At 43.6% G+C, this 27,926-nt stretch overlaps 1 protein-coding gene across 7 annotated transcripts in view; it reads left to right on the top strand.

Annotated features, from left to right (window-relative positions):
* Window positions 1-27,926, top strand: part of SPATA20 (spermatogenesis associated 20) — a 2,403,479-nt gene that overhangs the window by 595,849 nt on the left and 1,779,704 nt on the right. For all 7 annotated transcript variants that reach the window (XM_078654432.1, XM_078654437.1, XM_078654433.1 and 4 more), the window contains one exon: window positions 11,778-11,842. In XM_078654432.1, coding sequence (XP_078510558.1) covers window positions 11,778-11,842 — 65 coding nt within the window. The remainder of the gene's footprint in view (window positions 1-11,777; window positions 11,843-27,926) is intronic.

The raw sequence follows: 27,926 nt of genomic DNA, 5'->3' as shown, positions 1-27,926 counted from the left end.
CTGGCATATCTACACGTACCCCCCACACCCCCGAGGCGAAGTGGCCTTCTCTGCAGGTAATTGGTCCTTGCCCGTCCGGTCTCCCAATTATACAGGACAGCGTCAACACCCCTTCTCACCGCCTTTTCTTTGCCACAGGTTACCACCGGACATTAATCGCCTGACCCCGCTCTACGATCTATTCCCTTCGCCTTGCTGCTCCAGGTAATTTAATGCACGCTATGCCCCTCACGCACCGCCCACTCATTCCCTTCCGCGATCTCCCGGAATTTGGCCATCAGCCAGCTACCTCCTCCCTGTATCGCGACCACTTCCATCCCGACACCCAGTGCGCACCTGTGGCCCCCCCCTGGAACCACTCGTTCCTGACCACACCTCGCGCACGCCTCTCTCCAGCTCGCACACCGTTCCCGTTTGTTTCCGAGGGACACCACATCTCTACCCCCATACGCTACCAACTATTGTACTGGACTATTGTGCGCATCTGATTATACTTCCCGGCTCGCCACTTAATTACTAGCCACCGACCGCCACACTGTTATTCCTTTTCCCATTCAATCCCTCCTTACACTCGGCCCCTGTGCACTGCCACTATCGCGCTTGACTACTGCGAGCTTCCGATTATACTTGCCGGCTCAGCACTCATGCACAAGCCACAGACCGCCACACCGTCACTCCGTTTCTCCCTTAATCCCTCCTCACACCCGGCGCCTTGCACATCTCCCAGTACCACTGCGCCTTACTTGTCCCACACGCCATGGCACCGACACCCACCCCCCTCTGTTCCTCCCTGCGCCCTCCCACGCGCCCCGTCGCCCCAGTGCTTCTTGACTTCCCCAACCAGTCGCCGAGCCACTGCGCCTACGCCTATCTTTTCCTCGCCCGTCTTCCCTCCTTTTTCTTCTCCATCTTCCCAACCTTACCTTCTTCCTTCCTTCCACGTACAGCACCGCTTTCAAAAGGCAACCCGGTCCTGAAGATGATCCTGACTAACGAGGATCGAAACGTCGTCGAAAACACTGTATTCCCATTGCAAGTAATATAATTCCTTCTACGCTACAAAATAACAAAATCCATTATTGGGACATTACCCAAATTCATTCTCAGCTGCATGCCCTTAAATCATGTGTCCTACTGAATCCTATCCTTGTTGCAGTACACCAAATCTGTTCCCTACTGCTTGTCGGTGAATTCTGTCCTTGCTGCAGCACACCAATTCCCATCTTTACAGTATCACAACAGATTGCATTGAATTCTATCCCTGCTCCCAAGTCTCCAAATATCATCCCTGCTGCTTGGAACTGCATTTTATTCCTGCTGGGTGATATGGCTGTATATTATACGGTGTGGTTGTGCGACCTGACCATGTAATACAATTACCAACCCCTTTAGGTCAAGTAGGTTTCGTCTTTAAAACCCTCAACTCAACATTGGGTAGTTTTGGCACTGAACAGCAATAAGTGTTCAGCATTTAAACAGCGCCAAAACAATTGAAGAAGAAATTGACACAACACTCAAAAAATCCAACGCCAATTTATAAAAATAGACTGTATTTTTATAAGAATTTAAACATTAAAATAAAAAAGATCCACCGCACGGTTCCGAAGATATTGATTTTACAAGCAGTAATTAATCAAAGCAATTTCACATAACTGCAAACCAGCTTTGGCAAAGTTAATGAATCGGACACTTAGGGCCAGATGTAAAAACAGCTGGATTCACAGACCACTTCTGATTCTAAAAAGAAAAGGACACCTTGAAGTTTATTTATTTTTTTTATGTATTCCGTTTTCCTTTAAGGATAACAGGCTACACAAAAAAAAAGTGCTTCATTAAAGAGCAATCACAGACATAGTGGTCTATCTACCTCAGTAGGCCACCATCCTTGTGATTCCTAAAGGGGCGCGAACTGCAATGTATCTCATTAATATTCATGAGGTGGGTCGATTTGCGACCTACAAGGAATCCCTAAATGAAATTCAATGAGTTTCATACATTAGGAATACCCATTTACTAATTGGGATTCAGAGAGAATCCCAATTAAGAAATTGGTATCCCTAATGTTTGCACATCTGGCCTTAGGAAACTGTTTCAAGGAAATCTTAATTAAGTGTCAATGCTGGCCGTAAAAATTACTTGGGGTGACCAACTCCAGTAGTGAGCTAGTCTGGGGGACCAGCCAGGTCCTCAAGAACAGTTAACTGCACAAGAGAGCAGTCTTTCAAACATTATAGTCATTTTATCAGCGTTGCAATGGATTCCGATGGAGTGGTCCTGAAGCAAGGATTGAAGGATGCTCAAGATGCTTTAAGGATGCTGTGGATGTTACACAGTAGATGGAGGTCTTCCTACTTGGATTTCTCTGCCCACAAAGATGGTGAGGAGGGGCCTCGTTGCAGGGTACAAGTCCTATGAAGTCCTTTCTCGGTCTGGCCAAAGTCCAGTCACCACTGGACTACCAGATGACCTCTGTCGCAGTCACCGGCCAAATCTTCTTGGTGCAATAACTTTCCTTCTGAGGGTCACAACTCTCCGACCACACTCTCGGGCTCCGCAAACTCGGATGTACCTCTTTGTGTCGGGTGCTGCACGGCAGCTGTGGTAGCTGCTTGAAGACTTTGGGCTACCAACATGCCTCAGCAGGCTTCTTGAGCTGTAGTGTCCCTGCACTGTAAACAGGAGGCCAGTCAGCTGGCCCTTTGAGTTCTCTTGGCTTGACAGGGCTTAGAGACAGCTTCTCCTTGAGCAGGACATATGGCAGGCACAATCCCTCTCTTCGCTAGCCACCAGATGCAGTCCTCGTCAGGGCACACCCTCTTGGCTGGTCCCTCGGTGCAGCAGGGCAGTCCTTCTTCGGGTCTTCTTCCAAGCCGTCGAGATCAGAGGTCTAGGTGCCAGGGGTGCCCCCTTTATGATCGGAAAATGCCCTCAGGGCAGGCTGCAGTTGGTAGGCAATGGGCGAGACCCCTTTCCTGGTGTACAGACCTCACTAGCCTACTCCCTCCGTGTGGCTACCGCAGGGCTACACACCCCTGCGGAAACCAGTTTGACAACTGGTTTCCCCTCTCTATCGCTTGTGCCAGCCTATCAACCTCAACCATGGGCCAGCCCACCCCTTGGTGCTACACATCTGCCCTTCAAATGCGGCTTCACAGTTGAAGCCTGATTTTTTCAGATAAGTACCCAAGTGACTTCCTACAGGAGGGAGGTGACACTTCCCTGACCTGTAATCCCTTGTTCTCCTTCCTGAGAGTCGTTAGCCGGTCTCTCCAGAAGAGCAGAAAGCTGTTTTGTGGAGCAGACTCCATGTGTTCCCGGAAAGGCACAGGAGTTTTAAAGGCAGCTAAATGTAAGCTTTGCTAAAGCTGGACACTGCAACAAGTTGCATTAATTTCGACTTGAGATACAAATTGCTCTTAATGTAATGAGTTGATTAATACCTTTAGTGCCTACTTTGGTCGCACCGTTCAGGAGTTAGCCCAGCTGAGGGGTCAGCGTGTTAGCCTGCACTTGCCAAATGGGCAACCTAGTCTTTTCTTAAGTCTGTAAAGAATTTGCTTGTGGACGACAAAGGCTGTCTATGAAGAAGGCGTCCCTTTAGAGGACGGTTTCCCTCACCCACCAGAGGGGGCATGCTTGGGAATCCTCCTCGCATCATGAAGCCTAGTCATAATACGGGTTACAACCCCCTCGCTGCGAGGGAGGAGCTCAGGGATGTTTTCATGAGAGGGGTCATTAATAAAACCCAATGTGAGCTGACCTGGTGCAGTGAGAGTGCAGTGCAGGGGGTGAAGTAACGATAAAGCTAGCTACAAGGTTTACCACATTATTTTATCTGGCTACCATGTGCTAGGATTAAAAAAGAATGTTTAGATCGACATGTTTCAGCCAGTGAAATTTAGAGTATCATGGCTTTCTTCAGGATCTTGGTTAGCTACTGCTGTGATAATGTTCAAACTCCCCTGTTCCCTAGCAAGCGCGCATGGATGCCCAACTACAACATAGAGGTGAGAATACGCCCAACATAGTTAGCAGTCTCCCCGCCGCACATACAGGATTTTTTGTAAGTAATTTCCACCGCCGTGCTTTCTCCAGGCAGAGTGTTTTGTTGTTTTCTTCCTGGTCCACATAGACCACTATCCATGCGCTTCTTGACATGCCCGAGGCCCCATAAGTATTTCTCCATTTACCGATAAAACAAGGATTTAGATAATAGTCACCCACATGATGCAATCTGCTTTACCCTGCCGATTGCACCATGGCGATTCACCGATCCACTGCTCTGCCGATTAATATGGCACTTTAGAGTTTGGCCGGGTATTACTGTCAAGCATGCTATGTAGGACCCAGATCGCCCAGTGCATGCACTTGGGGTAGCTATCTCGTTTAAATGACGCTTTAGAGTTTGGCCGGGTATTACATTCAAGCATGCGTATGTAGGACCCAGATCACCCTGTGCATGCACTTGGGGTAGCTACCTCGTTTGACAGGTATAACGGCAGTTGGGGATAACATAGAAACCCATTTTTGGACCTCTGGGTTGGACAGCAACTCCTGCGCTCTTTAATGCACATGCATACAGGATGGCACATGATACACACTATCATAATCGACTACGTATCGTCAATTTTTCTGCTGTATTTATTATTCACATTGCTCTTGAATATGAGAGGCCACACCACAAAGTGGGCACGCTCGTACACGAATATCCTTGGTGCCTCTTCCACTTTGGGGCTCTGAGCCCTGCCTCATCATTTATTCTCAGGAAGCGTGATGTGAGAAAACTTCACTGGTTGCTTTCTTTATACTTCCCCTGCTATTCAGTAGCACTGAGGTTTTGAAAATATAAAATCGCTCAGTGATTTCTTGTTTTTTAATACAACAAAGAACAATTTGTGTTCATCATACATTTGAGTTGATTTGGTCTCCTCTTTGTAACACACTCGTTGCTCGAAATTAGCACCTTCCTCTTTCCCTTACTCTCAATTAACATTACAGCCTTGCCTGTACAGATTGGACACACGTTTGTACCTAAAGCCTTTATGTTAAGGACAGGTGGGGCTCGATACCCGACGTCCGCAGGTACTACTGGTGAATCCACTACCTTGTTCTACATGGATCACTGGTGCTGTATTGATAATTTCTTTTCACTTGAAACATTATCACTTTCACAGCAGTAGCTATCTAAGATTCGGAAGATAGCCAATATACTCTATTTTTGCACTGCCTGAAACAAGTTGATCTAAACAACTACAATAGGATCTAATGTTTTCTGTCGTACCTCTTGTTTTTCATCCTAGCACACGGTAGCCAGAATAAAATAATGCGTTTTTCCCTGGAGCTAGTTTTAACATCATTTCACTCCTGCACTGCACCAAGTCAGCTCAAATTGGGTTTTAGTAAGAACCCCAAGGGTGCGTCTTGGCTCCCACGTTTTTTTCATTATTTGTTAATGATATTCCAGCTTATTTAGAAGAGAGTAATAATGATTCACCAAAGCTGAATGGAGAGAGGGTACCCGCACTCTTATTTGCGGACGATACAATCCTGATCTCGCAAACGCCCATTGGTCTGCAAACCCTTTTTGTTATGTATATGATTGTCTAAAATTGGCTGCTCCTGACTGCTAATCAGTCTGACCTTCAGGGAAGGAAGCTCTCCTCCCTTCACTCTTATATCGATCTCCCTTCCACCAACTATGCGTCCGCCTAACCCCACACAGAACTCTAAACTCGTGAGTTACGGACCCAACTCCTGGTCCATTAACTAGCCCAACAAAATGACCTGTAATGCTAAAAAGAACTTCGAACATAGTACTCTAAAACAGCACCCGGAAACACTTATAGTGGATAACTACCACACAGCGACCAACTGCAACACAAAATCTAACTTCATCTTTTACACTAATCGCCCGACTAAGTGGAAAAACTCCTTCTTTCTTCACCTTCAAGTCGGTAATCATTCCTATGGCGAAAAAATCTCCACAACCATCTCCCCTTCCTTTAAAGGGGAACTCACTATCTCCATCTACAGAACTGGAACCATTCTCATACAAGCCACCGACCCGCAGCTCACCACGTTTGACCGCCACTTCCGCACACTTCTCTCCTCGTTAACTCAACTGAACCGTCAAACCGGAATATATCCTATCCCCCTGCCCTGAAGACCTACTCTTCAACTCATGGACATCCACCATCACTCACTACAATCACACTACCCCTATCATTACTCGCCAAACACCCACCATAATGACATTGACGGATCCCACCAGGGACAGCAATCCCACAACTAACAAACACCACAAGGCTGATCTCAATCTAGACAGCTCAGACACTAACTACAGTCCTCCCGCGACTGATATCACCACATGAACCTTCCCTCAATAACTATCCCTTTCTCCATCACTGACCCTTTTCCCCCGGCCCTTACCATCCCCAACGTCATCACTAAACCCCACTATTACCACTGCCCACTCCCTCCCCTCTGCCCCTCATCCACATGCACAACCTGTCTCCACCGCTAATCTCACTGACTATCCCCGGGACATCCCATGTCCAACGTCCTCACCAATCTGGCGGACACTTACCTCCCTATCACCACTACCCTTCCGCTGTCCCACATTCACATGCACAACCTGTCTCCACTGCTAATCTCACTGACAATCCCCGGGACTCTGACTCCCTCCCTATCATTGCTCTCCCTCCTCCCTTGGACATTATACCCACTACACCTCCTCCGAACACCTCAAATGGTAGCATTACTAACCTGGCCCCTGCGTTCAACCTCTCCCCTCTCCTAATCCTACTGATTCCGTCCAATCCCCAACCCCTGTTCTCTCTCCTTCCGTAGACCCAAGGCATTCTCGGCTCTGACCAAAAGCAATAAGCTTTTTCAGCTCTATAACCGAGCAACTGAACAGAATGGAGCTGAAAATTAACTCCCTAGCTGCAGATTTCCTAAACTTACAAAAAGACCTTCACAACAGGATCAAGCCACCGTGCTCTCACTCCCCGGGTAGTGTTGCTCTTACTACTCTCAATGCCTCTCACATGGCCCCACCAGGCACCCCTCGGCCCTCCATTCCGTTGGCGAGTCAGGCACTTCGATCCAACCATGATCGCCACCCCATTTTGGTACTGAATCCGGATGAGAACAATGACTCTTGCCTCACATTGAGCCAGAATACGGCTCCTTTCACTATCCCTGTTATTATTGGTACTAACAGAATCCCTAAAACTATCCACTCCCCTAGACCTCCTGCTCAATACACCTCTATCCACTCAACACCCCCCATCATCGAGGCTCCCCGTCCTCTCTCTTGCATGCTCCTCAATTGCAGATCAGCAGTACAACACGCCACAGACATTGATGAAGCTCTACTCACTGAAGAAATAGACATTGCTTTCCTCGCAGAATTCTGGCTCAATGTCCACTCCACCCCCATTCTTGTCATTCTCACCCCTCCAGGTTACAACATCATCAGACAAGACAGGCTGATCAAAACTGGTCACAGACTAGCATCATTCACACAGCTGGAATACAGCTTACTAAACTTCTACCTGCATAATACCTGTTGTTTGAATACCTCGGTGTCGAACTCACAGCCAAAGGCACCCCACCCATCAAATTTCACACCATCTACCATTTTCCTGGGGAGCATGCCCTCTACACCGAAGAACTAACATACCTAATTACACGCTTCACCCTGACAGACATGAGACATGTTCCTGGGCGACCTCAATATCCACTGGAACGACCCAGAAGACTCCACAGTCCAGAACTTATCCAAACTACTTGAAATATCCAACCTCAAACAACTCTGCAATGAACCAACTCACATCAAAGGTGCAACGCTGGATGCGATCATTACCAATAATGAACTGGTCTCTCTCAGAGCGATTTCTCCCATTGACTGGTCCGACCACCACCTTATTCTGTTCAACATTGACACATTTGTCAGCCACCAACCTATTTGTTGTGACAAACCTAAACACTGGACCAGAAACATCAAAGAAGTCCCTATAACCGAACTTGAATCCAGGGTTCATGCCCATCTACAACTCCAACCCTCCACCTGGACGGCCGATGACCTCACTACACACTTTAATTCAACAATAACAGAGGTTTTAGACCAAGTAGCGCCACTCAAACTCAAACAAATGAGGCAAATCAAATCTAAACCCTGGTTCAATGTGGATCTTAATAACGAAAGGCGTCACCTCAGACAAGCAGAAAGGTCTTGGAGACTAAACCCCTCGACCTTGCACCTAGCGCTACTTAGATCCGCTCGGCTGGCATACAAAAACCACATTTTTAGAGAAAAGGCATCTTTCTTCCGCAGCCAACTAGATCAAGCCAAAAACAGACTGAGAGAACTCTTCAACATTGTCAAAAGCAAAACAAACTGCACTCCCTCTCACAAAATCAAAGCCACCAATGATCAAGGTGAAGAAATTGCCACCTTCTTCTCTAATAAAGTCCCAAAAATTGAACAATCCTTCATCCAAACCTCAGATCCCCCTTCCCTCTGAACCAGCTCCCCTTTAATCACCCTTGACCAATCAGAAAGAGTTCTTACCAAGGACAATCAGGTCTGCCTCTAGCTAAAAAACAATGCGTATTGGTCCGACTTCAAGCCAATGTCGGAAAACGAGGTCTTCAGTATAATTGCAAGCCTAAAACCTTCTTCCCACACTATGGACCCGCTCCCTTCCACAATGGTAAAAAAAACTCAACCACACCATTGCCCCTTTCTGGACAACAATTATCAACTCTTCTCTCATTTCACACTGTGTCCCAGACTCCCTTCAACTAGGACAAATCACACCCATACTCAAGAAACCTGGGGCTGACCCTAACGATCTCAACAACCTCAGACCGATCTCCAACCTCCCATTCCTAGCAAAAGCATTGGAGAAATGTGTTCTCCACCAACTCAACAAACACATTGAGGAGTTCAACCTCCTCTACACCTTTCAATCAGGATTCAGGAAAGGCTGTAGCACCGAAACAGCTATGCTCAACATCTCTGACGATATCCACAATGCCTTACACGAAGGTGGAGCTTGTCTCCTCATCCTTATTGACCTATCGGCTGCATTCAACACAGTAAATTATCCAGCTCTTCTGGAGACCTTGAGGAGGCACTCTGGCATTAAAGGCACAGTACTAAAATGGTTCACTTCCTTCCTTCAGCACCACTCTCAACAAATGGAAATCAACTCCTGTTTCTCGCAGCCAACTCAAGTCACACTTGGGAATCCACAAGGCTCAATCCTCTCTCCTTCTCTCTTCAATCTCTTCATGGAGCACCTCACAATCATCCTGAAAAAAGAGGGAGTGAATTACCACCTATACGCAGATGACACCTAAATCTATTCCAAAATCAATTCACCCAGCGACATCCAACACCTAAATATCACTCTAACCGAGATCCAAACTTGGTTCAACATGACAAGAACTTATCAATGGAGGCCCACATTAAAAACTCTGCAAAAGGTGCGCTTTTCTCACTAAAACACCTCAAGAAATTGAAACCTTTCCTTCCCCAAGATGATCTCATGACAATAGTTCAATCCCTAATTCTCTCTAAAATTGACTACAGGAATGCCATCCTAACATGGACTCCAAAAGCTCACCTAGCCCCGCTAAGGGCAGTGCTGAACATGGCAGCTCAACTCATATCTGGGGTAAAAAGATTTGAACACATCACTCCTACCCTCAACTGGCTTCCCATGGAAGGGAGATGTATTTACAAGCTGGCCTGCATCACACACAAAACCCTTTACTCTCCGTCCCCCAACTACCTAAACAACAAACTGGTAAAAGCAGGAAAATCCAGAACTCTGAGAAGCTTAAACTCGCTCCTTCTTATCCCTCCGAAACTGAAAAAGAAAACCACTCAGTGCCGATCTTTTTCTGGCAACTCTCCCAGGATGTGGAATTCTCTCCCTAGAGACCTCAGATGCAACCCCTCCTTCTCTCCTGTTTCAAAAGGGACCTGAAACTCCATCTCCTCAACAAATACTTTCCTGACCAGCGTCAACGAACCTAGACTTCAATATCCGAGTTGACTCCTTCCTCACCTGACTTTCAAGGATATATGGTGACCAGATTATGTTAGCCACCTTCGTTCTCTTTTTTCTCTCCCTCTCCTGCACTGTTTACATTGTACTTATAGCTCTGTTTGCTTCCTTACTGCCTGCCTACTATGTAATGCAATTTTTTTTCTGTCCCTACGGTGTGTATGTAAAGCGCTCTGATAGCCACGGGTCAAGCTAGCGCTATATAAAACTTTAAAATAAATAAGTAGGTCGGTAGGCCTGCCAGAGGGGTGACTTACACACATATCCAGGCGAAAGGCTAGCAGTGGACTACTCTACCAGTCTGCAGAGGCAGACTGAGACTGGGGACATGATTTACTTGCAGGACCTCCAGGGTGGCACAATCAGTGCTGCAAGCCCTGGGCTATCCCTATAACTTACATGCCCTTGGTGCCAGGGTACCATTTACTAGGGACTTACAGGTAAGTTAGTCATTGCCAATTGTGTATAGCCTATTTGACATACACTTTAGGATCATGGCATTGGCACTGAGGTATGGTTAGCAGGCCTCAGTGCACTCTCAGAGTAAAAAAAACAGCAGCATCAGTCGAAACTTGGGGCGTCCATACAAAAAGAGGCACTTCCTTACGCCATATATACCACATCACACCAGGTCTGATTTCAACAACATGTATTTCATATTTCAGGATGTCTAATCCCATCCCTGCAGTATCACACTTTATCTCACCTTTACAGCATGACTTCGAATCACATTACTTGCCATGTGACTACATTTATGATACTTGGAGACCCTGAATCCCATCATTGCATGTGATGCTGCATCACATCCCTTCTGCATGGCCCAAACGCGATCTCTGGTGCATGGCTCAATGCATTCCCAGATGCTTAAAAGTAAAACGAGTAATCCCATCTCTGCTGTATGAAACTGAACTCATTCCGGTTCCTTGATCTCTGTTGCATGACACAAAATTGAAACCCTGCTTCCACTTGGAGTATCATACTCATTGCCAATCTTTTTGCACCCTACCGAATCCTGAACCTCGTGCTTGACATAGTATCCCATCCCTTCTACAGAACAGTGCATCCATAGTGCATGACAACAAATCTAATTCCTGGTATAGGATACCGAATCAGTTCTTGTTACAGCATATTAAATGCATTGCCTATTACGAAATCGAATCCCATTGCTTCTAGTCCATTACATCCATACTGCATTCCGCCAGATAATTTAATAATCTGTTTACACATTTATTTAAAAAGGTTTGGCTGTATTTGTAGATGCGCTAATGTTTTGTCTTACACTTGCAATAAACAATCTCAAAGAAACATCATATTCTCCATTTCCGCTCATTGTTTCTTCCTCTGCTCTATCTTCACCTCTCCCTTCCCTCTTTCTCTCACTCATCCCATAATTATTTGCTCTTTTTGCTGGCATTCATCTTTTCTGTCACTTTCACATCTTGTTATCGCACTCCCACTCTCATCTCTCACTTCTTTTATTTTCTGTTCACTTCATCCTTCTTTTGACTATCTTTGTCTTTCTCTCCTTTGATTTTTCTATCCTTCATTTATTCCTCCTGTGTGCGCCCTTTTTCAACGTTTCTGCTCTATCTCGCTTCTCTTTTTGACATGTTTTTTCTCTATCTTGCCGTAACAAGTTTTTCTTGTTTCTCCTCTTTCCTACCCCTTTTCTTCTTTTCCTTTTCACTGCAGGTTCCCATGGGGTCCAGAGGCTTTTGAGAAGGCAAAGAAAGAGGGGAAGCCCATATTTCTGTCCGGTGAGTAAGACCTAAATATTATCGCTAGGTGTACAGCTTTTTTCTGAAACAAGATGTCAGTTCTCCTTATAGTGGGGGTGTTTAAGTACTTTGTGGGAATCCTTGCATATATGCCATGTGGCGGAGGAGGAGGGAACTTGATCCATATTAGGCAGGACTCCTCTGTTAGTACTGCTATGGGTATTTAGTACAAATGGTGTTCTCAATATATTTAAAAAATGTGTCTTTCTAAGCGTTGAAAAAAAACTATCCTCAATGGGTTGAAAGACAAGTATTACATTTATCCTGATATGAAATTGTGATGTGTAAATATGTTCACAAATCTGAAGAAGGAAGACTAAAGGCTGACATTATAAGCTCGTACTTTAACTGTTGTGAATCTAACTAGACCCTAATCAAGATATCCCCGATTCATGCCCTTATATGGTTATAACAAAACATATCCTTATAAAGGCATATCATATCATATCATATCATATCATATGTCCATATCTAGTCATAGCCCATGCAGTCCAAATACGGCAAGGCTACTCCCATAGACTCCTAGAAAGTACAACGCGTTCTTTAAACAAACCAAGCCTCCAGCAGCCCGGGAATTCCCCCTGCTTTTGTTTTGATTTGCACAAGAACTCCTGGAGTCCAGAAAGAACTGTTGGTTCTTAGTGACGTCTTATGTTCAACCTTACGTCAAACCCGGCACCTTCCAGGTATAATATACCAATGTTGCCTTAAGCAAACACACGGTGGTTTGGAGCAGAGCGGCTATCTACTAGCCCGACGCCGAGCTGATGCGAGTGCCGAAGGAAGCCGACCCTCCCATTGGACGCACTGAGAGAGACGCTGTATTTTCTCCTGCCGAGAAATTCCAGCTCCGGTGTATCCAGTCACCCTTGCGGGTTGCTGGGACATCAAGTCCTGAAAGAGAGATACAAGACCTCCTACATTCTAGAACCAAGGTACGGAGCTGACTAAATCCTTAAGAGAATTCTTGATTCAGATTCTTGGCAAAAAACCAACTTAACTTAAACTGCAACTTACTTACTCCTTCCCACGTATTAGGCTTAGGTCAGGTACACCGGGGTTAGAAGCATCAGTTGAGTATGTTAGTCAATGTTTTTATGTATGTATATATTTTATCCATTTTAAAGTATCACATGGCTAAGAAACCATATCAATGCTTTTACTGTATTATTTCATAATACTACTTTTAATGTACGTACTTTACTTCATGATAAGTATTGCAATTGTGGCAACTCATTTCTCTTGCATGAGAAAGAAGACTGCTCAATAAATAACACCTTTTATTGAAAACGCCCGTCTCTCTATTTCTCTGCACTCTGGTGAAACTAAGTATGCACGATTGACTGAGTGAAATAACTGTCTATTGTTTTCACACTACTCTAGAGATATACTCTTTATTCTGAGGGAGCAAAGTTGTCATGTTTATGCGGTTGTCAGAAGCTAATCCCTTCTTGTCTATTCAGGGAAATTAACACCTCCTTGTTTACTCGAGAAAGTTTCTAGTGACCTCTGAGCTAGCTGGCAAAACTAATTAAGTCTAATATAGTCAGTAGAGACCTAGATGACCTCAGTCCTACGTCTACACTGCTGTTTATATTATTCCAATGCGCAGAGCCTATTGGGAATATAGGAACTACACTACATGGCGCCCAACATTTGGTAAGGCGATAATCTAACGCAAGACATTAGAGTAACTCAGTCGTGCTTTTTCACACAGACCCCTTTTCCCGTAAAAACTCTAAAAGACGTCTGGAGTGGGTAAAAGGTTAATATTCGCCGGAACTTATTAGGAAGAGATTCCTATGTACTAGTTTTTGGTTTAGTCAACGTTGAAGGATACAGTGTTCCAAAATACTGTGCACCTAATCTTTGTTTCCTTGAAACTTGCTCTGCAACAAAAAACGTTCTGTCAGTAAAATGCCAGAAGGTGACGAAGAAAGAGATGGTTTAGCGTCTCAACTGTTGTTAGATGACACAACTCTCCAACAGAATGACCCGAATGCTATAATCATTCCGGTCAATGTAAGAAGAACTATAACTCTTAAACTTATAGAGAATGGACTATCACCGAGAGGTGGTACAGTCATATTCGTGGTAGAGGCCCATGAATATCGGCAGACAGAGGTATTCTATTCATGGATACATTTTCCAGCAGCAAACGCTGTGACACAAGATTTCCACTATTACAAAATAGAGGAACCTCTGGATGAATACGCTCCTTTCGAGGATGTTGAAATCCCACTAACTTACCAAGAGCACCTGCTCTGGTTTAATGGCGCCCTAAAACATTAAAATCACATCACCAGGCTCGGTCAACTAGGTAGACCAGGAGCCACGTGGCCGGTACTAGCCAGCTACACACCACATCACGACATTGAAAAAATGTCAAGCGAAGAACTTTTGGTTAAACTAAAAGAATTAACAAAGGCATATAGAGAATTAGTTCAATTGACAATACAAAATACCTGCAGAAACTGAAAGAAACAGATACAGCAGAACAACCTTTTGAACTTGCCAGAATCATAGAAAAATCCTATGAAGAACTAGGTAGAGATAGTTTGGGTGGGAAACCAGTAAAACCCCAACTAACTGAAAATCCTGAAAAAACTTTTACTAAAAATAATCTAAACACTCCAAAAAAGAGTTGGGAGGGTAATAAACAATCCACTCCCAGAGAAAAACGTTTTCAGTCCAGAGGAAGGTCTCCTCAAAGGAGAGATAGATCTCCAGACAGAGGAGGGAGCCCTCTGAGAAAAGATACAACCTTAGAGATAGGGAAAAATTGAGAAAACCTGACAGATATCAAGATATTGATACACGTCCCTCTCGATCTTTTTAGACTTCCTCACAGAAATCGGAAAGAAGAGGACGGTCAGAACACAAGGAAGAGCACGGCAAGTCCAAAGACAAGGAACCTGCTCATCAAAGTAAAAAATTACAATTTCCAAGAAAGAAGGTAGCCAGTATTAAAATAAAACATGCCGAGGATACTGAGGATACAACTGAAAAATGGAGAGTGGGCCCAGACAATGCTAGACAGCGCAGCAGAAGTAACAATAGCTCGCAAGATCCTGATGAATCTTCTGGAGACAGTGGACACGAATGAATACATTCAAGTGGAAACTGCAGATACCAGAGTTAGCAAACCCCATAAGTTATACGAAATAACATTGCGTATAGAGGAGGATAAAACTAGGAAAGTAAGGGGTCTCTTTTGGGATAACCTTTCGAAAGGCTATGACATCCTTCTAGCTGAGAAAGACTGGCCACCAGAGTTTGTCAGGGAGTGCCCTCATGGCGAAGAAATGATTATGCCTGCCTTCTCAAATCATATTCCAATTCATAAAAAATACACATTTGCAAGAAAATGGGCAGTGGCCCAAGCTCCTGCATTATATAAAAATCATGTAGGATGGGATGAGGATTCTCCTCGCCATAAAAAAGTTAAAAAGTCAACCTACTGCCCAAAGGCAGTATCCTGTTAAGCAAGACGCTAAAAAGCAAGTCAGGGAGATCTTAGATCATCTTGAATATCAGGGGGTGATTGAAACATGCACCTCACAAATGAACAATCCTTTGTTTCCTGTCTCCAAGCCAGACAATTCATATCGTCTAGTTTTGGACTACAGACACCTAAACTCTTGCTGCAAAACATTTGCAGTACAAAACTCACACAGTGCAGCACTAATGAATAACATTGTGCGCAAAAAATATAAAACAACATTAGATATCTCAAATGGTTTCTTTTGTCAAAACTTTGCACATGAAAGCAGGTATTTGACCGCTTTCTTAACAATTGGGTCGCAAAAACAATTCTGTCGACTCCCACAGGGATTCAAGAATAGCCCAGGATTATTCTCAGCAAGGGTAACAGAGTTACTACAAATATATGATGATGAGTCATTATCTTATGTCGATGACATCTATCTTACTGATGATGACCTGGAGACTCACTTGAAAAGAGTGAACACCATAATACTTGGGTTCGCAGCTGAAGGTTATAAATTCAACTTTAAAAAGTCACGAATTGCCCATCTCACTGTCCTGTTTTTAGGATATGAATTATCAAGTGAAGGCAAAAGCCTAGCAGACAATTTCTTAGAGAAATGTGCTGTACTCCAAGCTCCAAAAACGCTGAAAAACTTACAATCAATACTAGGTTTCCTGAATTTCGGAAGAACATACATTCTAAATTATGCAGAGAGGGTTAAACCTCTCTATGAATTAATAAAACCTGATTTCAAACCAATTAATTGGACTCCGAAACATACAGAAATTTTAAGATCATTACAAACAGACATGTTAACTAAAACAAAACAGCAAACACGCGCAAATGAACGCAACCTTGTAATCCGAGTCATCCCAGGAAGATGCGGATTCACGTACCTGACCTCTAATGAGGGAGAAACGGTACCAATAGCTTACAAATCACATTTGTACACACAAGCTGAAATGAAATTCAGTTCTACTGAAAAAATTCTAACTGCGGTTCAAACTGCTGTAGCAAAAGAAAGAGCCCTAGTCCAAGGAAGAAACATATCTGTTGTAACAGCAGAATCAGCCCTTGAGGCAGTAACAAGACCACGCATTCCAAATGCAGTGGCATTAGATCCAAAATGGATACAATGGGAAAATTCTCTTGCTGCAGAAGACGTGAAACACGCTTTTGATCCGAAAATGAAAAAAACTAGAACATCTAGAATATGAAGAAGAATATCCTCTGCCAATCGAAATTCTGCCTCTCGAACAATACACATGTGTAATCTACATGGATAGATTTGCACAACACTACGATGTGGACAAACAAATCCTACAATGCGGCGTGCGCGATTGTTAAAAGTCGCTGGCGCTTTGGTAAATTCAGACCGATAATCACCAAAACTGAATCACTCAAACTGTACAGCTCAGCGAGCTGAAATAAGATCTTTAAAGATGGCGCTTGAAAATGCCGATCGCGAATTCCCCACACTAATAGTGTGCGATTCGCATTACTGCGTCAAGTCTTACAATAATGACATGCAGACATGGATCAAAAACGGTTACAAAGATGAGACTGGTGCCACAATAAAGCATAAAAAACTTTGGGAACAAGTAGTTATTTTGCAGAAAGAACTACAAAAGACTCACGTGATACATACACTGAGTCATCAACGTGATGGCGATCACGTTGCAGGGAATTCATTGGCTAACAGAGCCACAGCGGCAGCGGTTCAACCGGCTTCCGTAGCCACAAAAAAGCTTTCTAAAAAACACATAGACGGAGAAACCATGCTGGCGGTAAAAGCCTCATTAAAAGGTGACTATGCAGCATTACCTCTCGACTATCCACTCAATAATACATACATAATTGATGCAAACTCCGTTCCTTTTGCTCAAATCCCTTGAGTGGGGATAGGGTAATTCCAAACACGAACCGGAGGGCTTACTTGATTCAAGAAGCACACATGGGACAGGGTCTAAGGCACCAAGAGATCGTGAAATCTCTAAAAGAATTACAATCAGAATACTGGTGGCCGGGGATGAGCCTGCAAAATTAAAAATTTGCAAAGAATTGTCCAGACTGCATCAGAGATCGCAGTTGTGAACCGGACCAGACTACTGCCAGGACTCCTTTATTAGAAAGCATCAGGCTATCTATACGCAGAAATCCAGCCGGAGAAATGCGTTCCCATAAATATTAAGACTAGATTCACTTAAAATGTAGGCCCCAGCGCTCGGCTGATGCCAGAACTGTTATACAAAGATTTGCGAGTCTTTATCGGCACATACGCAATTGGCATGCTACATTCTGACCAGGGTCCTGCGTTTAGCTCTCGAGCTTACAAAGAGGCCATGACCAGCATGGGCATTGCATTGCGGTACTCTTCTCCCTCCATCCTGAGGGTAATGCGGTAGTGGAAAGAAAAAAACGTGACATAAAGCAATCTATAACGGCGAGGGTATTAGATTCGGGTGATTGGTGGGTCAAACATTTGACAAGTGTCCAACGTAGTCCTAACAATCTGCCAAGAAATTCTCTAAAAGGTATCACTCCATACGAACTATTGTTCGGCACTAGAATGCACATCCAGGACTTAGATTGTCAGACTTCAGTGGTGAAAGAAAAAGCCTTTGATATCAAAGACCGTTTAGCTGTTTTACAGGACTTAAATGAAACAAGAAGAAGTCTGAGTAATATAAAGTTAAAGCCAACAGCCACTGAAGAGAAACCACCTGTCCCAGCAAGACCTGTCTGTATTCCAAAGATTGGGGATCTAGTCAGAGAGAAGTTCGGGGTGAAGAAGGAATTTGGGCCTTCTTACAGAAAAGCAGTACCTGTCTTAGCTGTCAGCGGAACAAGATCAGTAGTACTACCGCCCCTTGCTGGTAAAAAGGAGAACAGAGTTGTATCCATCGACCTGGTAAAACCACAATCATGTGGCCAATAATAAGTAGTAGGCCCAGTGGACTCCCAAGAAGTAGCAGAAGACCAAATCTTGCTACAATCCAAGAGGTTCAAACTGAGAGACTAATCACTTTTGATAAACCTGCAGTGAATAAAAAAGAACTATGCAACAAAGCCATGGAACTTGTGCCTCTTGAAACCCAAATTGCAACAATTCGTCAAGAAACACCTGTCTACAATGATGTAGCATCGGACTATACTAATGTACCAAAGAAAGATCCAAAGACTAATGAAAATCCGGAAGCAATTCCAACAATAGACAGAACTGCATCTGGCTACTTCATCAATTTCGATGACTTTTCTGATGATCCAAGTGAACAGGAAGAAACGCCAGCAACAAAAACTTTCAAAGACAAAGTAACTGAACTCTTTCATCAACTCAAAGAAACATATCTGAATTCTCCATGGATTGAATTTTGGATTGTGTTAGGTGTACTTTTCCTCCTGCTTTGACTCATCATGGTTTTATGTTTGGGTAGATTTATTGATGGAAAATCTAGTACAATGGGCACAGCAAGTCAGAACATCAACTTGGTCCTAAAGCCTCACACATCATCTCACATCAAGAAAAGAGAACTGTCATCAGTGAACATCACAGCCAATCCAATACCCGGTGGGGTAGCATGGGACAAAACGGATTATGACATTTTTGGCCCGATTTGAGCTCTTGAAATATCCACACCAGTTCAAGGTTTCCTTAAGTGACTTTGTAAAACCAAGTACTTTCTCTGATGAATGGGACTTTGAAAATATTAATAATATGATGTCAGATTTAGTAATGTCAGCTAAATTCACAGAACATGATTATTTGCAGGGTTCATCAAATTATGAAGAAATGTACTGTTATAATCATTATGGTCATCACTATTTGCATAAATCTGCTCAACATAGAAATGTTTTTACTTATAACCAATGGGAACATTGTGCAACACCGCCTAAAGGCAGCTCGAAAACATTTTATGAGAAATTCCCATACTTCTCAGGTTTTACCACAAATGTCGCAGAAACGTTTTATTTCAAAATGTTAAATAAGACAGGAATGAAAACAATGTTGACAAATACTAAATTGATTTATTCTGAAACATTTTATGAAAAAATGACTACATTTGGTTTTGAATTTTGGAAAAACAACATTGAAACAAAAACCATCTGGGGTTCAAAAGACTGGCAGGTACAAAGTTTAGAAGCACTATTTAGAGCCTGCATGATCCAGAACAGATAATATTCCTGAATGACACCATTCGACAAACAACATGTCTTGGTTTAGCCAAGATAAAATACTTAAACAACCCATCTATTCCGAAGCCCATACCTGATAGTAATAGCACTACAGATGTGGAGATAGACGTATCCCATATTTTTCACCAAAACAGAACAAATCCTGATTGGAAAAAATTGTTGATCTGGCCCACAGACACAAATAACTGTCAAGATAGATTCCTGAACAAAACACAGGGGTTAAAACAGAACAGGCCAGACCCTAGATGTTTCCCAGAGACAACATCCAGGGATAGTTACAACATACAGTGTAGGGAAATTATGCCTCGAATGGCTACAGAAATCCACACTGGCTGAAATTAAGCAACACTTGACTTTACTTAAAGAAGGTGCTGACTTGCGTGATTTCATACTGGGACCACGCAAACAGCGTCAAAAACGTTTCATATATGCCGGTATATACGCTGCTTACAACGAGGCTTGGAAAGTAACACAAATTGAAACTGCTGAAAAAATACAAGAAATTGATCGTATTAATTTGGAAAAATCACTTTCTGTAGTGGACAATGGGTTAACGACTCTGTCCTCCAGAATATATTCACTGGTCAGCATCGTATCATCTGCTATTGATATAATAGAGCAGGACTTGCTAATGGTACAACATGGTCAGTCCCAATTACGTTCTATTGTACAGCTAGGCTGGACGTTGCAAAATCTGCGTTCAGGCTACGTGCCATGGCGTTTAATCAACACTTCGTCATTATTCTCTATCTTTAACCTTACTGATAAACAAATCAGTTTGGCACAAAAAGGAGCAGACTATAAGATTCTGAGCATTGAAAAACTTTAGAGATTACCATTGACAATGTCAGAGAGACCTGTCATTGAATGGATAATACACAGAATAATTACAATTCCGATAACAACTTTCCAGTTTAAGTATTGCCAAAATTATATACCAGCAGGCCTGTATGAAAGGCTGGGTAAAGGATACAACAAGTCAACATGGAATTTACCTTATACACACAAATGTTATAGTGAAGGGAAAAAAGAGGTATTTGGTCCATGGTCACTTGCTGTATGCAAGTATTGTATCCAAGCAGCAATCCAGACATGGAGGCGGCAATATGGCCTTCTTTGAATATCTCTTCTATTCGAATTGATACTTTAAGCAGAATGAAGTCAATTATTTTATAGACAACTGTGCCTTTAACCTCGTCCAAAGAGAAGTATGATCTGCAAGTTGCAAGGACAGCGGCAGAGATACATTCCCTATTATCAACAAATTGCCCCTTGCATTTCATAGAAATGTTAGGTCAAATTTTAAACATGTCTGATACCAGTGGCATCGCACATGTATTTAAGACAATTTTTTCGGGACTGTTAGCACCCTTTGAAACAGTTCTGGGCATTTTCCCGAATTTTGTTCATTCGTTATTCGGCGGCCTGCCTCTTCTTTTGGGACTCTTAGCAGGAATTTTATTTTTGATCCTTCTGCTCCGATACGGCAAGCCAAGCCACAGACAAATCTCCAGCTACAATGAGAGAGACGATCCTAGCAATACGCTACCGAGACCGAATCACTAAAGTCCTCGGATTAGCCCGGCTAAGAGATCTGAGTGCAACTCGGTTTCTTTCATTCAGACCAATCTGGCAAGATTGCATCTTACCTGTGCTTCGATGTCTGCTATGCGGAGAAGAATGCGTGTTGGACGTCTGTCTTACACTACCATCAGCAGTACCAATGGATATCGATACTTTGCTAGGTCCGGTAACGACTCATGCAACATGTTGTTCCCAGCGGCTACCTATTCTGATGACGGCATTCATTGAGACTTCACCATTACGACTAGGTGGCGGTGAAGTACGAGATGAAAGCAGCACCACACAGGTACGACCTTCTGTGAGCATTGCTGATCCCGACATCGATGATGGCAATGATTCTCACATATGCACTATTTCAGCTTTTCGAACTTGGTCGAACTTTCACCTGATGTTGTAGACCAATTTTTCGCCACCCTGTCTGATATGATGTTCTCTCCGAACAACGAGAATAACTTTTAAAACAACGAGCACACAGCGTTCCCTGAACTCTGAATTCGGCCTTCAGTTTTTTTTGTTTTTTTGATAAACGAAAGTACTGAAAACAATTGGAACTATTTTTTCCCCTGAAAGCGAAATAATTTTTTTCCACTTCCAATATATTAACCTTTTTGTTGGCACATGGTACTCTGCTTAAAGTAGAACTATTCATAGAGAACAGAGCTTCTATTTTTAGAGACACTAGAGACAATATTTTACCTCAGCCTCTAGCACATGTACAGTATTTTGTAAATATGTGATGAAATGGTCTCGACCTTCTTTTCTGTATTCAGAGCCATTTCATTAATGTAATTTTCGCAATTCATTCAGCCGATATTTATATATGCATTTTCCGAATGATATCACTGCTTGAAAAACGTACAGTACCAATACTCATTTTCGTGTATATACCATACACCATTTCAAATGCAATTTATGTATTTTGGGGTGGGTTGGAAAACACACATGCATCGTTATATGTTTAGTATTGCTTAGTATTTAGTAATGATGGACATTAATACGTGGAGTGGGTGTTGTGAATCTATCTAGGACCCTAATCAAGATATCCCCGATTCATGCCCTTATATGGTTATAACAAAACATATCCTTATAAAGGCATAGGAATCATGTCCATATCTAGTCATAGCCCATGCAGTCCAAATACGGCAAGGCTACTCCCATAGACTCCTAGAAAGTACAACGCATTCTTTAAACAAACCAAGCCTCCAGCAGCCCGGGAATTCCCCCTGCTTTTGTTTTGATTTGCACAAGAACTCCTGGAGTCCAGAGAGAACTGTTAGTTCTTAGTGATGTCTTATGTCCAACCTTACGTCAAACCCGGCACCTTCCAGGTATAAATATACCAATGTTGCCTTAAGCAAACACACGGTGGTTTGGAGCAGAGCGGCTATCTACTTGCCCGACGCCCAGGTGATGCGAGTGCCGAAGGAAGCCGACCCTCCCATTTGACGCACTGAGAGAGACGCTGTCTTTTCTCCTGCCGAGAAATTCCAGCTCCGGTGTTTCCAGTCACCCTTGCGGGTTGCTGGGAGATCGAGTCCTGAGAGAGGGATACAAGACCTCCTACATTCTAGAACCAAGGTACGGAGCTGACTAAATCCTTAAGAGAATTCTTGATTCAGATTCTTGGCAAAAAAACAACTTAACTTAAACTGCAACTTACTTACTCCTTCCCACGTATTAGGCTTAGGTCAGGTACAGCGGGGTAGGCGTATATTAGAAGCATCAGTTGAGTACGTTAGTCAATGTTTTTATGTATGGATATATTTTATCCATTTTAAAGTATCATATGACTAAGAAACCATATCAATGCTTTTACAGTATTATTTCATAATACTACTTTTACTGTACGTACTTTACTTCATGATAAGTATTGCAATTGTGGCAACTTATTTCTCTTGCATGAGAAAGAAGACTGCTCAATAAATATCACCTTTTATTGAAAACGCCCGTCTCTCTATTTCTCTGCACTCTGGTGAAACTAAGTATGCACGATTGACTGAGTGAAATAACTGTCTATTGTTTTCACACAACTCTAGAGATATACTCTTTATTCTGAGGGAGCAAAGTTGTCATGTTTATGCGGTTGTCAGAAGCTAATCCCTTCTTTTCTATTCAGGGAAATTAACACCTCCTTGTTTACTCGAGAAAGTTTCTAGTGACCTCTGAGCTAGCTGGCAAAACTAATTAAGTCTAATATAGTCAGTAGAGACCTAGATGACCTCAGTCCTACGTCTACACTGCTGTTTATATTATTCCAATGCGCAGAGCCTAATGGGAATATAGGAACTACACTACATAACAATGAGATATATTGTGACCTCGGATTTACAATATGCCTAATTTCATAAACAAATTAGAGAGGTGTACATGATTTGTAACCTGCACCAAAAACCACTGTGAGGAATTGGGTTGTTGGTTGAGGGGGGTGTGAACCCTTCCCAAGCAGAAGCTACAATTCTTGTCAGAGTGAACCACAAAGTCACTAAATTAACTTGTGCTAAACCCTGTGGTAGTTTGGCACAAAAGCAGTCGGACTTAATTTAGAGGCAATTTGTAAAGTATTCATGGAGTGCTTACACAGTAATAACGTGAAAACACAACACAAGAAAAATCCCACACCAATTTATTAAAATGCAGTAACATTTTATAAATATTTGACACCCAAAAGAGAAAAATCAAATCAGTATAACCGGAATTCAGAATTTTTGAAGTTTAAACTGAAAAATATTATTTAAAAGATCAAAGCACCAACTGTGGATTTTTATTTTTTTTTAAATGTATTTAATGCGATTTTATATCGCGCGTACATTACCCGAAGGTGTCAGAGCGCCTTACAAAGTTACCAGTTGCGTTACATAAGAACTTTGGATTACGAGTTACATAAGAGATATAAACAGGAAGAAAATTGCATATGTCCAAGTGGAGCGAAAAGAGGAAAAAAATTCAAATGTACAAGTTGTAAAGTCACTCAAGGAAGAGATACAAACAGATAAACTCTAAAATCACATAGGAATGGTAGTAAGTACAAAGGTCCACTACATATACTAGTGGTTAGAGTTATATATACACGAGTGGAGTGAAAGGAGGGAAAAATTACAAATGTACAAGTTGTAAAGTCACTTAAGGAAGAGATACAAACAGATAAACTCTAAAATCACATAGGAATGGTAGTAAGTACAAAGGTCTACTACATATACTAGTGGTTAGAGTTATATATACAAGTGGAGTGAAAGGAGGGAAAAATTGCAAATGTACAAGTTGTAAAGTCACTCAAGGAAGAGATACAAACAGATAAACTCTAAAATCACATAGGAATGATAGTAAGTACAAAGGTCAACTACATATAATAGTGGTTAGAGATAAATATATATACAAATTGCTAATTCACTCAGGATTACATTTTAACAGCGATTAGGCTTGGACAATGAAATATTACATATTTACAGAGCAGGAAAATCTTGCCATCGTTCAGCCAGGTGTTCAGGGTGCAGGGGAAGGAAGAGGGGGGAGAACAGAAAGAAATGGAAAGGAAGGCAGATAAGGACAGGAAAGTGAGAGTGATACAAAACGGGAGAGGGACCAGAGATATTAACAAGATCGACAACAAAGAGTAGTTCCGTGTCTCAGGAGAGACAATAGAAAGGTCGCCCGGCTGCGACAGACGAAGAGGTCAAAGATCACTAAGATGGCGGATCAGGGACAGGGGAGTCAAAGAAGAAAGTCCCAAAATGGCGGGGAGCATAAGAGTCCAAGTCAGAAAGTCAAGGGTGCATACTCCAAAAACACCAAGAGCAAATTTCGCGGAGGGTAACTAGAGGGGGAAATGAGCAAGAGAGTCAGGAGGGGGGAGGGCAGTCGGTTTCAAAGTCATAGCTGTACTGTTCATGAGCAAAAGTTGAAGACATGCCTAAAGAGCAGTCCGTCGTGGTCCAAGAAGAGGTGGCAGTCAGCGTCCTGCGGGAAGGGCGTGCGGCCACTGACCGCGACCTCCAGGAGCGAGTCTGGGTAGTGCTGCACCATCTGTCACTGCATTATGTACAGGTAGCCGCCGACGTTTAGCGTGAGCTGCGAGGCTGGGGGGACGACGGGCTGCGGGGCGCTCCCCGCCTGGGGCTGCGCCCTTTTCATCCTTGTCCCTGCGGGAGGCTCTGCGCTCCATGCCGGGACCGGGACCGGGAGCCACAGCTATCCGTGCTCACTGACTGAGGGTCAAAGGCTTTGGATTGGAATTGAATTTTTGATTGGAGGGTGGAATCCAGGACACAAAGACAGCACCCACCTTGCTCTCCACCTCCACAGCACTGAGCGCCCTGCTGCTGCCCTCCCCCCCCCCAGGCCGGCCTCTGGATCTTGATCATTCTGGCGCCACTGCGGCGGCCGAAGCACTGAGTCCCGGAGCCCCGTTCACTTAACTGGTCGGACTGCTGCGAATTGTCGCCGCCATGCCCTGTTCCCGGGGAACACTCCCTGCCTCGGTGAGAACTGCAAGCTTGTTATTCAGTAGCAGGCCTCGCTGCTCTCGGACTCCAACGCTGCCCGGCAGCCACAACCTGCTGCGGCTGCCGCGTCCTTTCCATAGAACCCGTAGAGGAAGCGCCATTAGTCCTAGATACCTGGCCTGGATGCCGAATCGTACAATTCTACAATTGTTGAAGACCCCATAGAGCGATGCTTGACACTGCCGGAGGGGCGTGTTACTACGCCCACGACACGAGCATCTAGTCGTGTGAAATCGGGTTAAATTCAAAAGGTATGGAGCTTGGTTCCTACACTCTTAAGTAGGTTAGGCCTGGTCTCCGCTTACATTTGGAGTTAAAAGACATTTTGAAGAAAAATGTCTAAGAAGGTGAAGGTCAGCGGTACGCGGTAGCCGGCGGTGTCCGAGGAGGAGGAGGCGTCGTCGTCTGGGACCCACTGGATAAAGTTGCAGTGAAGATTTCTACATTCATACGTAGTCTCTTTTTTGGAAGTCGTAAATCTCCAGTGGGACAAAGCTGCAGACTGTAGCTCCACTCGAGACCTGGTATCCCTTCTGCGTGAAGGTCCCCGAACTGGATTTGTGGTCCAGAAAAGAACGCAGCGGGAGCAACTTCGAAGTCAGTCGGACTGGTGATGTTCCTTAGGCGGATCGGGAAGCTGGTAGGTCCCTGTCACCTCACAGTTCTCAGAGCACTTTTTGGATGAACATTTTTTAGGTTCCAAGTTTTGGATTTGAGCTACCTGGGCACAACTTTAGCACCACTTCCAAGGGTTCAGGACTGGAGGGGCGCCACTTGGAGGGTCAGGACTCACACAGGCTGGGTCCGGTTTAGGGATGGTTGGTATTAATGGGCATAAGGGGCGTTGCCCTGCCACCCTGGGATAGAGACAAGATGTTGAGAAAAAACATTGAGCAGAAATAGATTGTCTTTGCTGCTCAGGGACTAAGTTGTCTGAATGTTTTTTTTGGGGGGGAGGGATCACCTAATGCGCATGTGTTGGCTGGAGCAAGATCTTCCTCGCCCTGGATGCACCAGCAAGGGCAGTGATGACAAAGTAGGGGGCCTGGTCTCTTTCACTGCCAGGTATACGTTCCTTTATGGGCGTTCATTTGAAAGGCCCAGGGAGGGATTGAAAGGCCTCCATTAAAGTAAATAACAACGCATGGGCTGGCCGATTGGGAGAATGAGGGAGTGGATCTGTCAGCAATGTTTGCCTCCTTCAATCGCACTCAGCAACTCTGGTTTCTCTTTGTGATAGGTGGACTAGGACCTGGAGGAGGAATCCAGCAGCTTCAATTAAATTAATTAGTTTTGTTTTTAGGTTTTGCCTGCATAGCACTTGCGCTGTGCTTGTAAAATCTATTGTAGTCAATATAAATCTTAATGGGGGCTTACATCCCGCCCCCTTGCTTTTCATTGGTTCCTTTTCTTGCCACTGACTTTTCCTCCATTTCTATTGGCTTTAGCATACTATTTCCTGTTGTTCCCCTCATGTGTTCCTTTTATCAGTGTCCCAAGGCCTAAGTACTGTTTTCATCTGCTTTATGGGAATTTCTTAGGCCGAGCCTAGGCAGTGCCTGCACTATCTCTAAGATCTGCTAGTACAGCTTCCAAACTACCTGTTTTGACTCTGCAGCGCTGCCCAATTACTGCAGGGTATCATATAACTAACAAAAGGGGGGAGAGAGAGAGTTAAAAAATGGATTTGTTCTCCCTTCCGGCAGAAGGGGCAGTTTAGGAGAGATTTCCTCACTAAGAACCTCGTGAGTATGAAAGAGGCAGCTAGAACAGCCTGCGTAAAGACCATGTAAGTAATTACGACCCACTAATGTACAACTCTGTCTCAGGCAGCAGATTGGCACGAGAGACCCCGAAGCCAGGCTCATGGAGCAATAGATCGATGTTAAAACAGTATGTAGATACCAAATATTACTTTTGGGTGAGAGGCTATGAGTCACTAGTCACTGTACAGCGGTAGCTTTAACCTCTTCACCACCACATGATACCATCCTCTTAAATACCAATCCACGGGTATGATCAGTGTGTTCTGTGTGTTTGTGTATAAGTGTTTGTGTGTCTTGTCCCCCTTTTTTTCACAATAGGCACAATATTCATGAATAGCATGATGAATTGACCTGATATTTGAACCGCACAGTGATGACCACATCCTTAGGTTTTCTTTTTCCTTTGGTTTTATTAAAGATGTGGACCACCACAAAAGATTTTTTGTCCCCTTCTTTTACAGGTCATCACAACGGCGGTAATCAGCTAGGTAAATTTTTATACCTGCACTTTTGACCTCACTTTTTACAAT

Source organism: Lissotriton helveticus, chromosome 7, assembly GCF_964261635.1.
Source record: "Lissotriton helveticus chromosome 7, aLisHel1.1, whole genome shotgun sequence".
NCBI lineage: Eukaryota > Metazoa > Chordata > Amphibia > Caudata > Salamandridae > Lissotriton > Lissotriton helveticus.
This window is presented reverse-complemented; position numbering and strand designations above follow the sequence as displayed.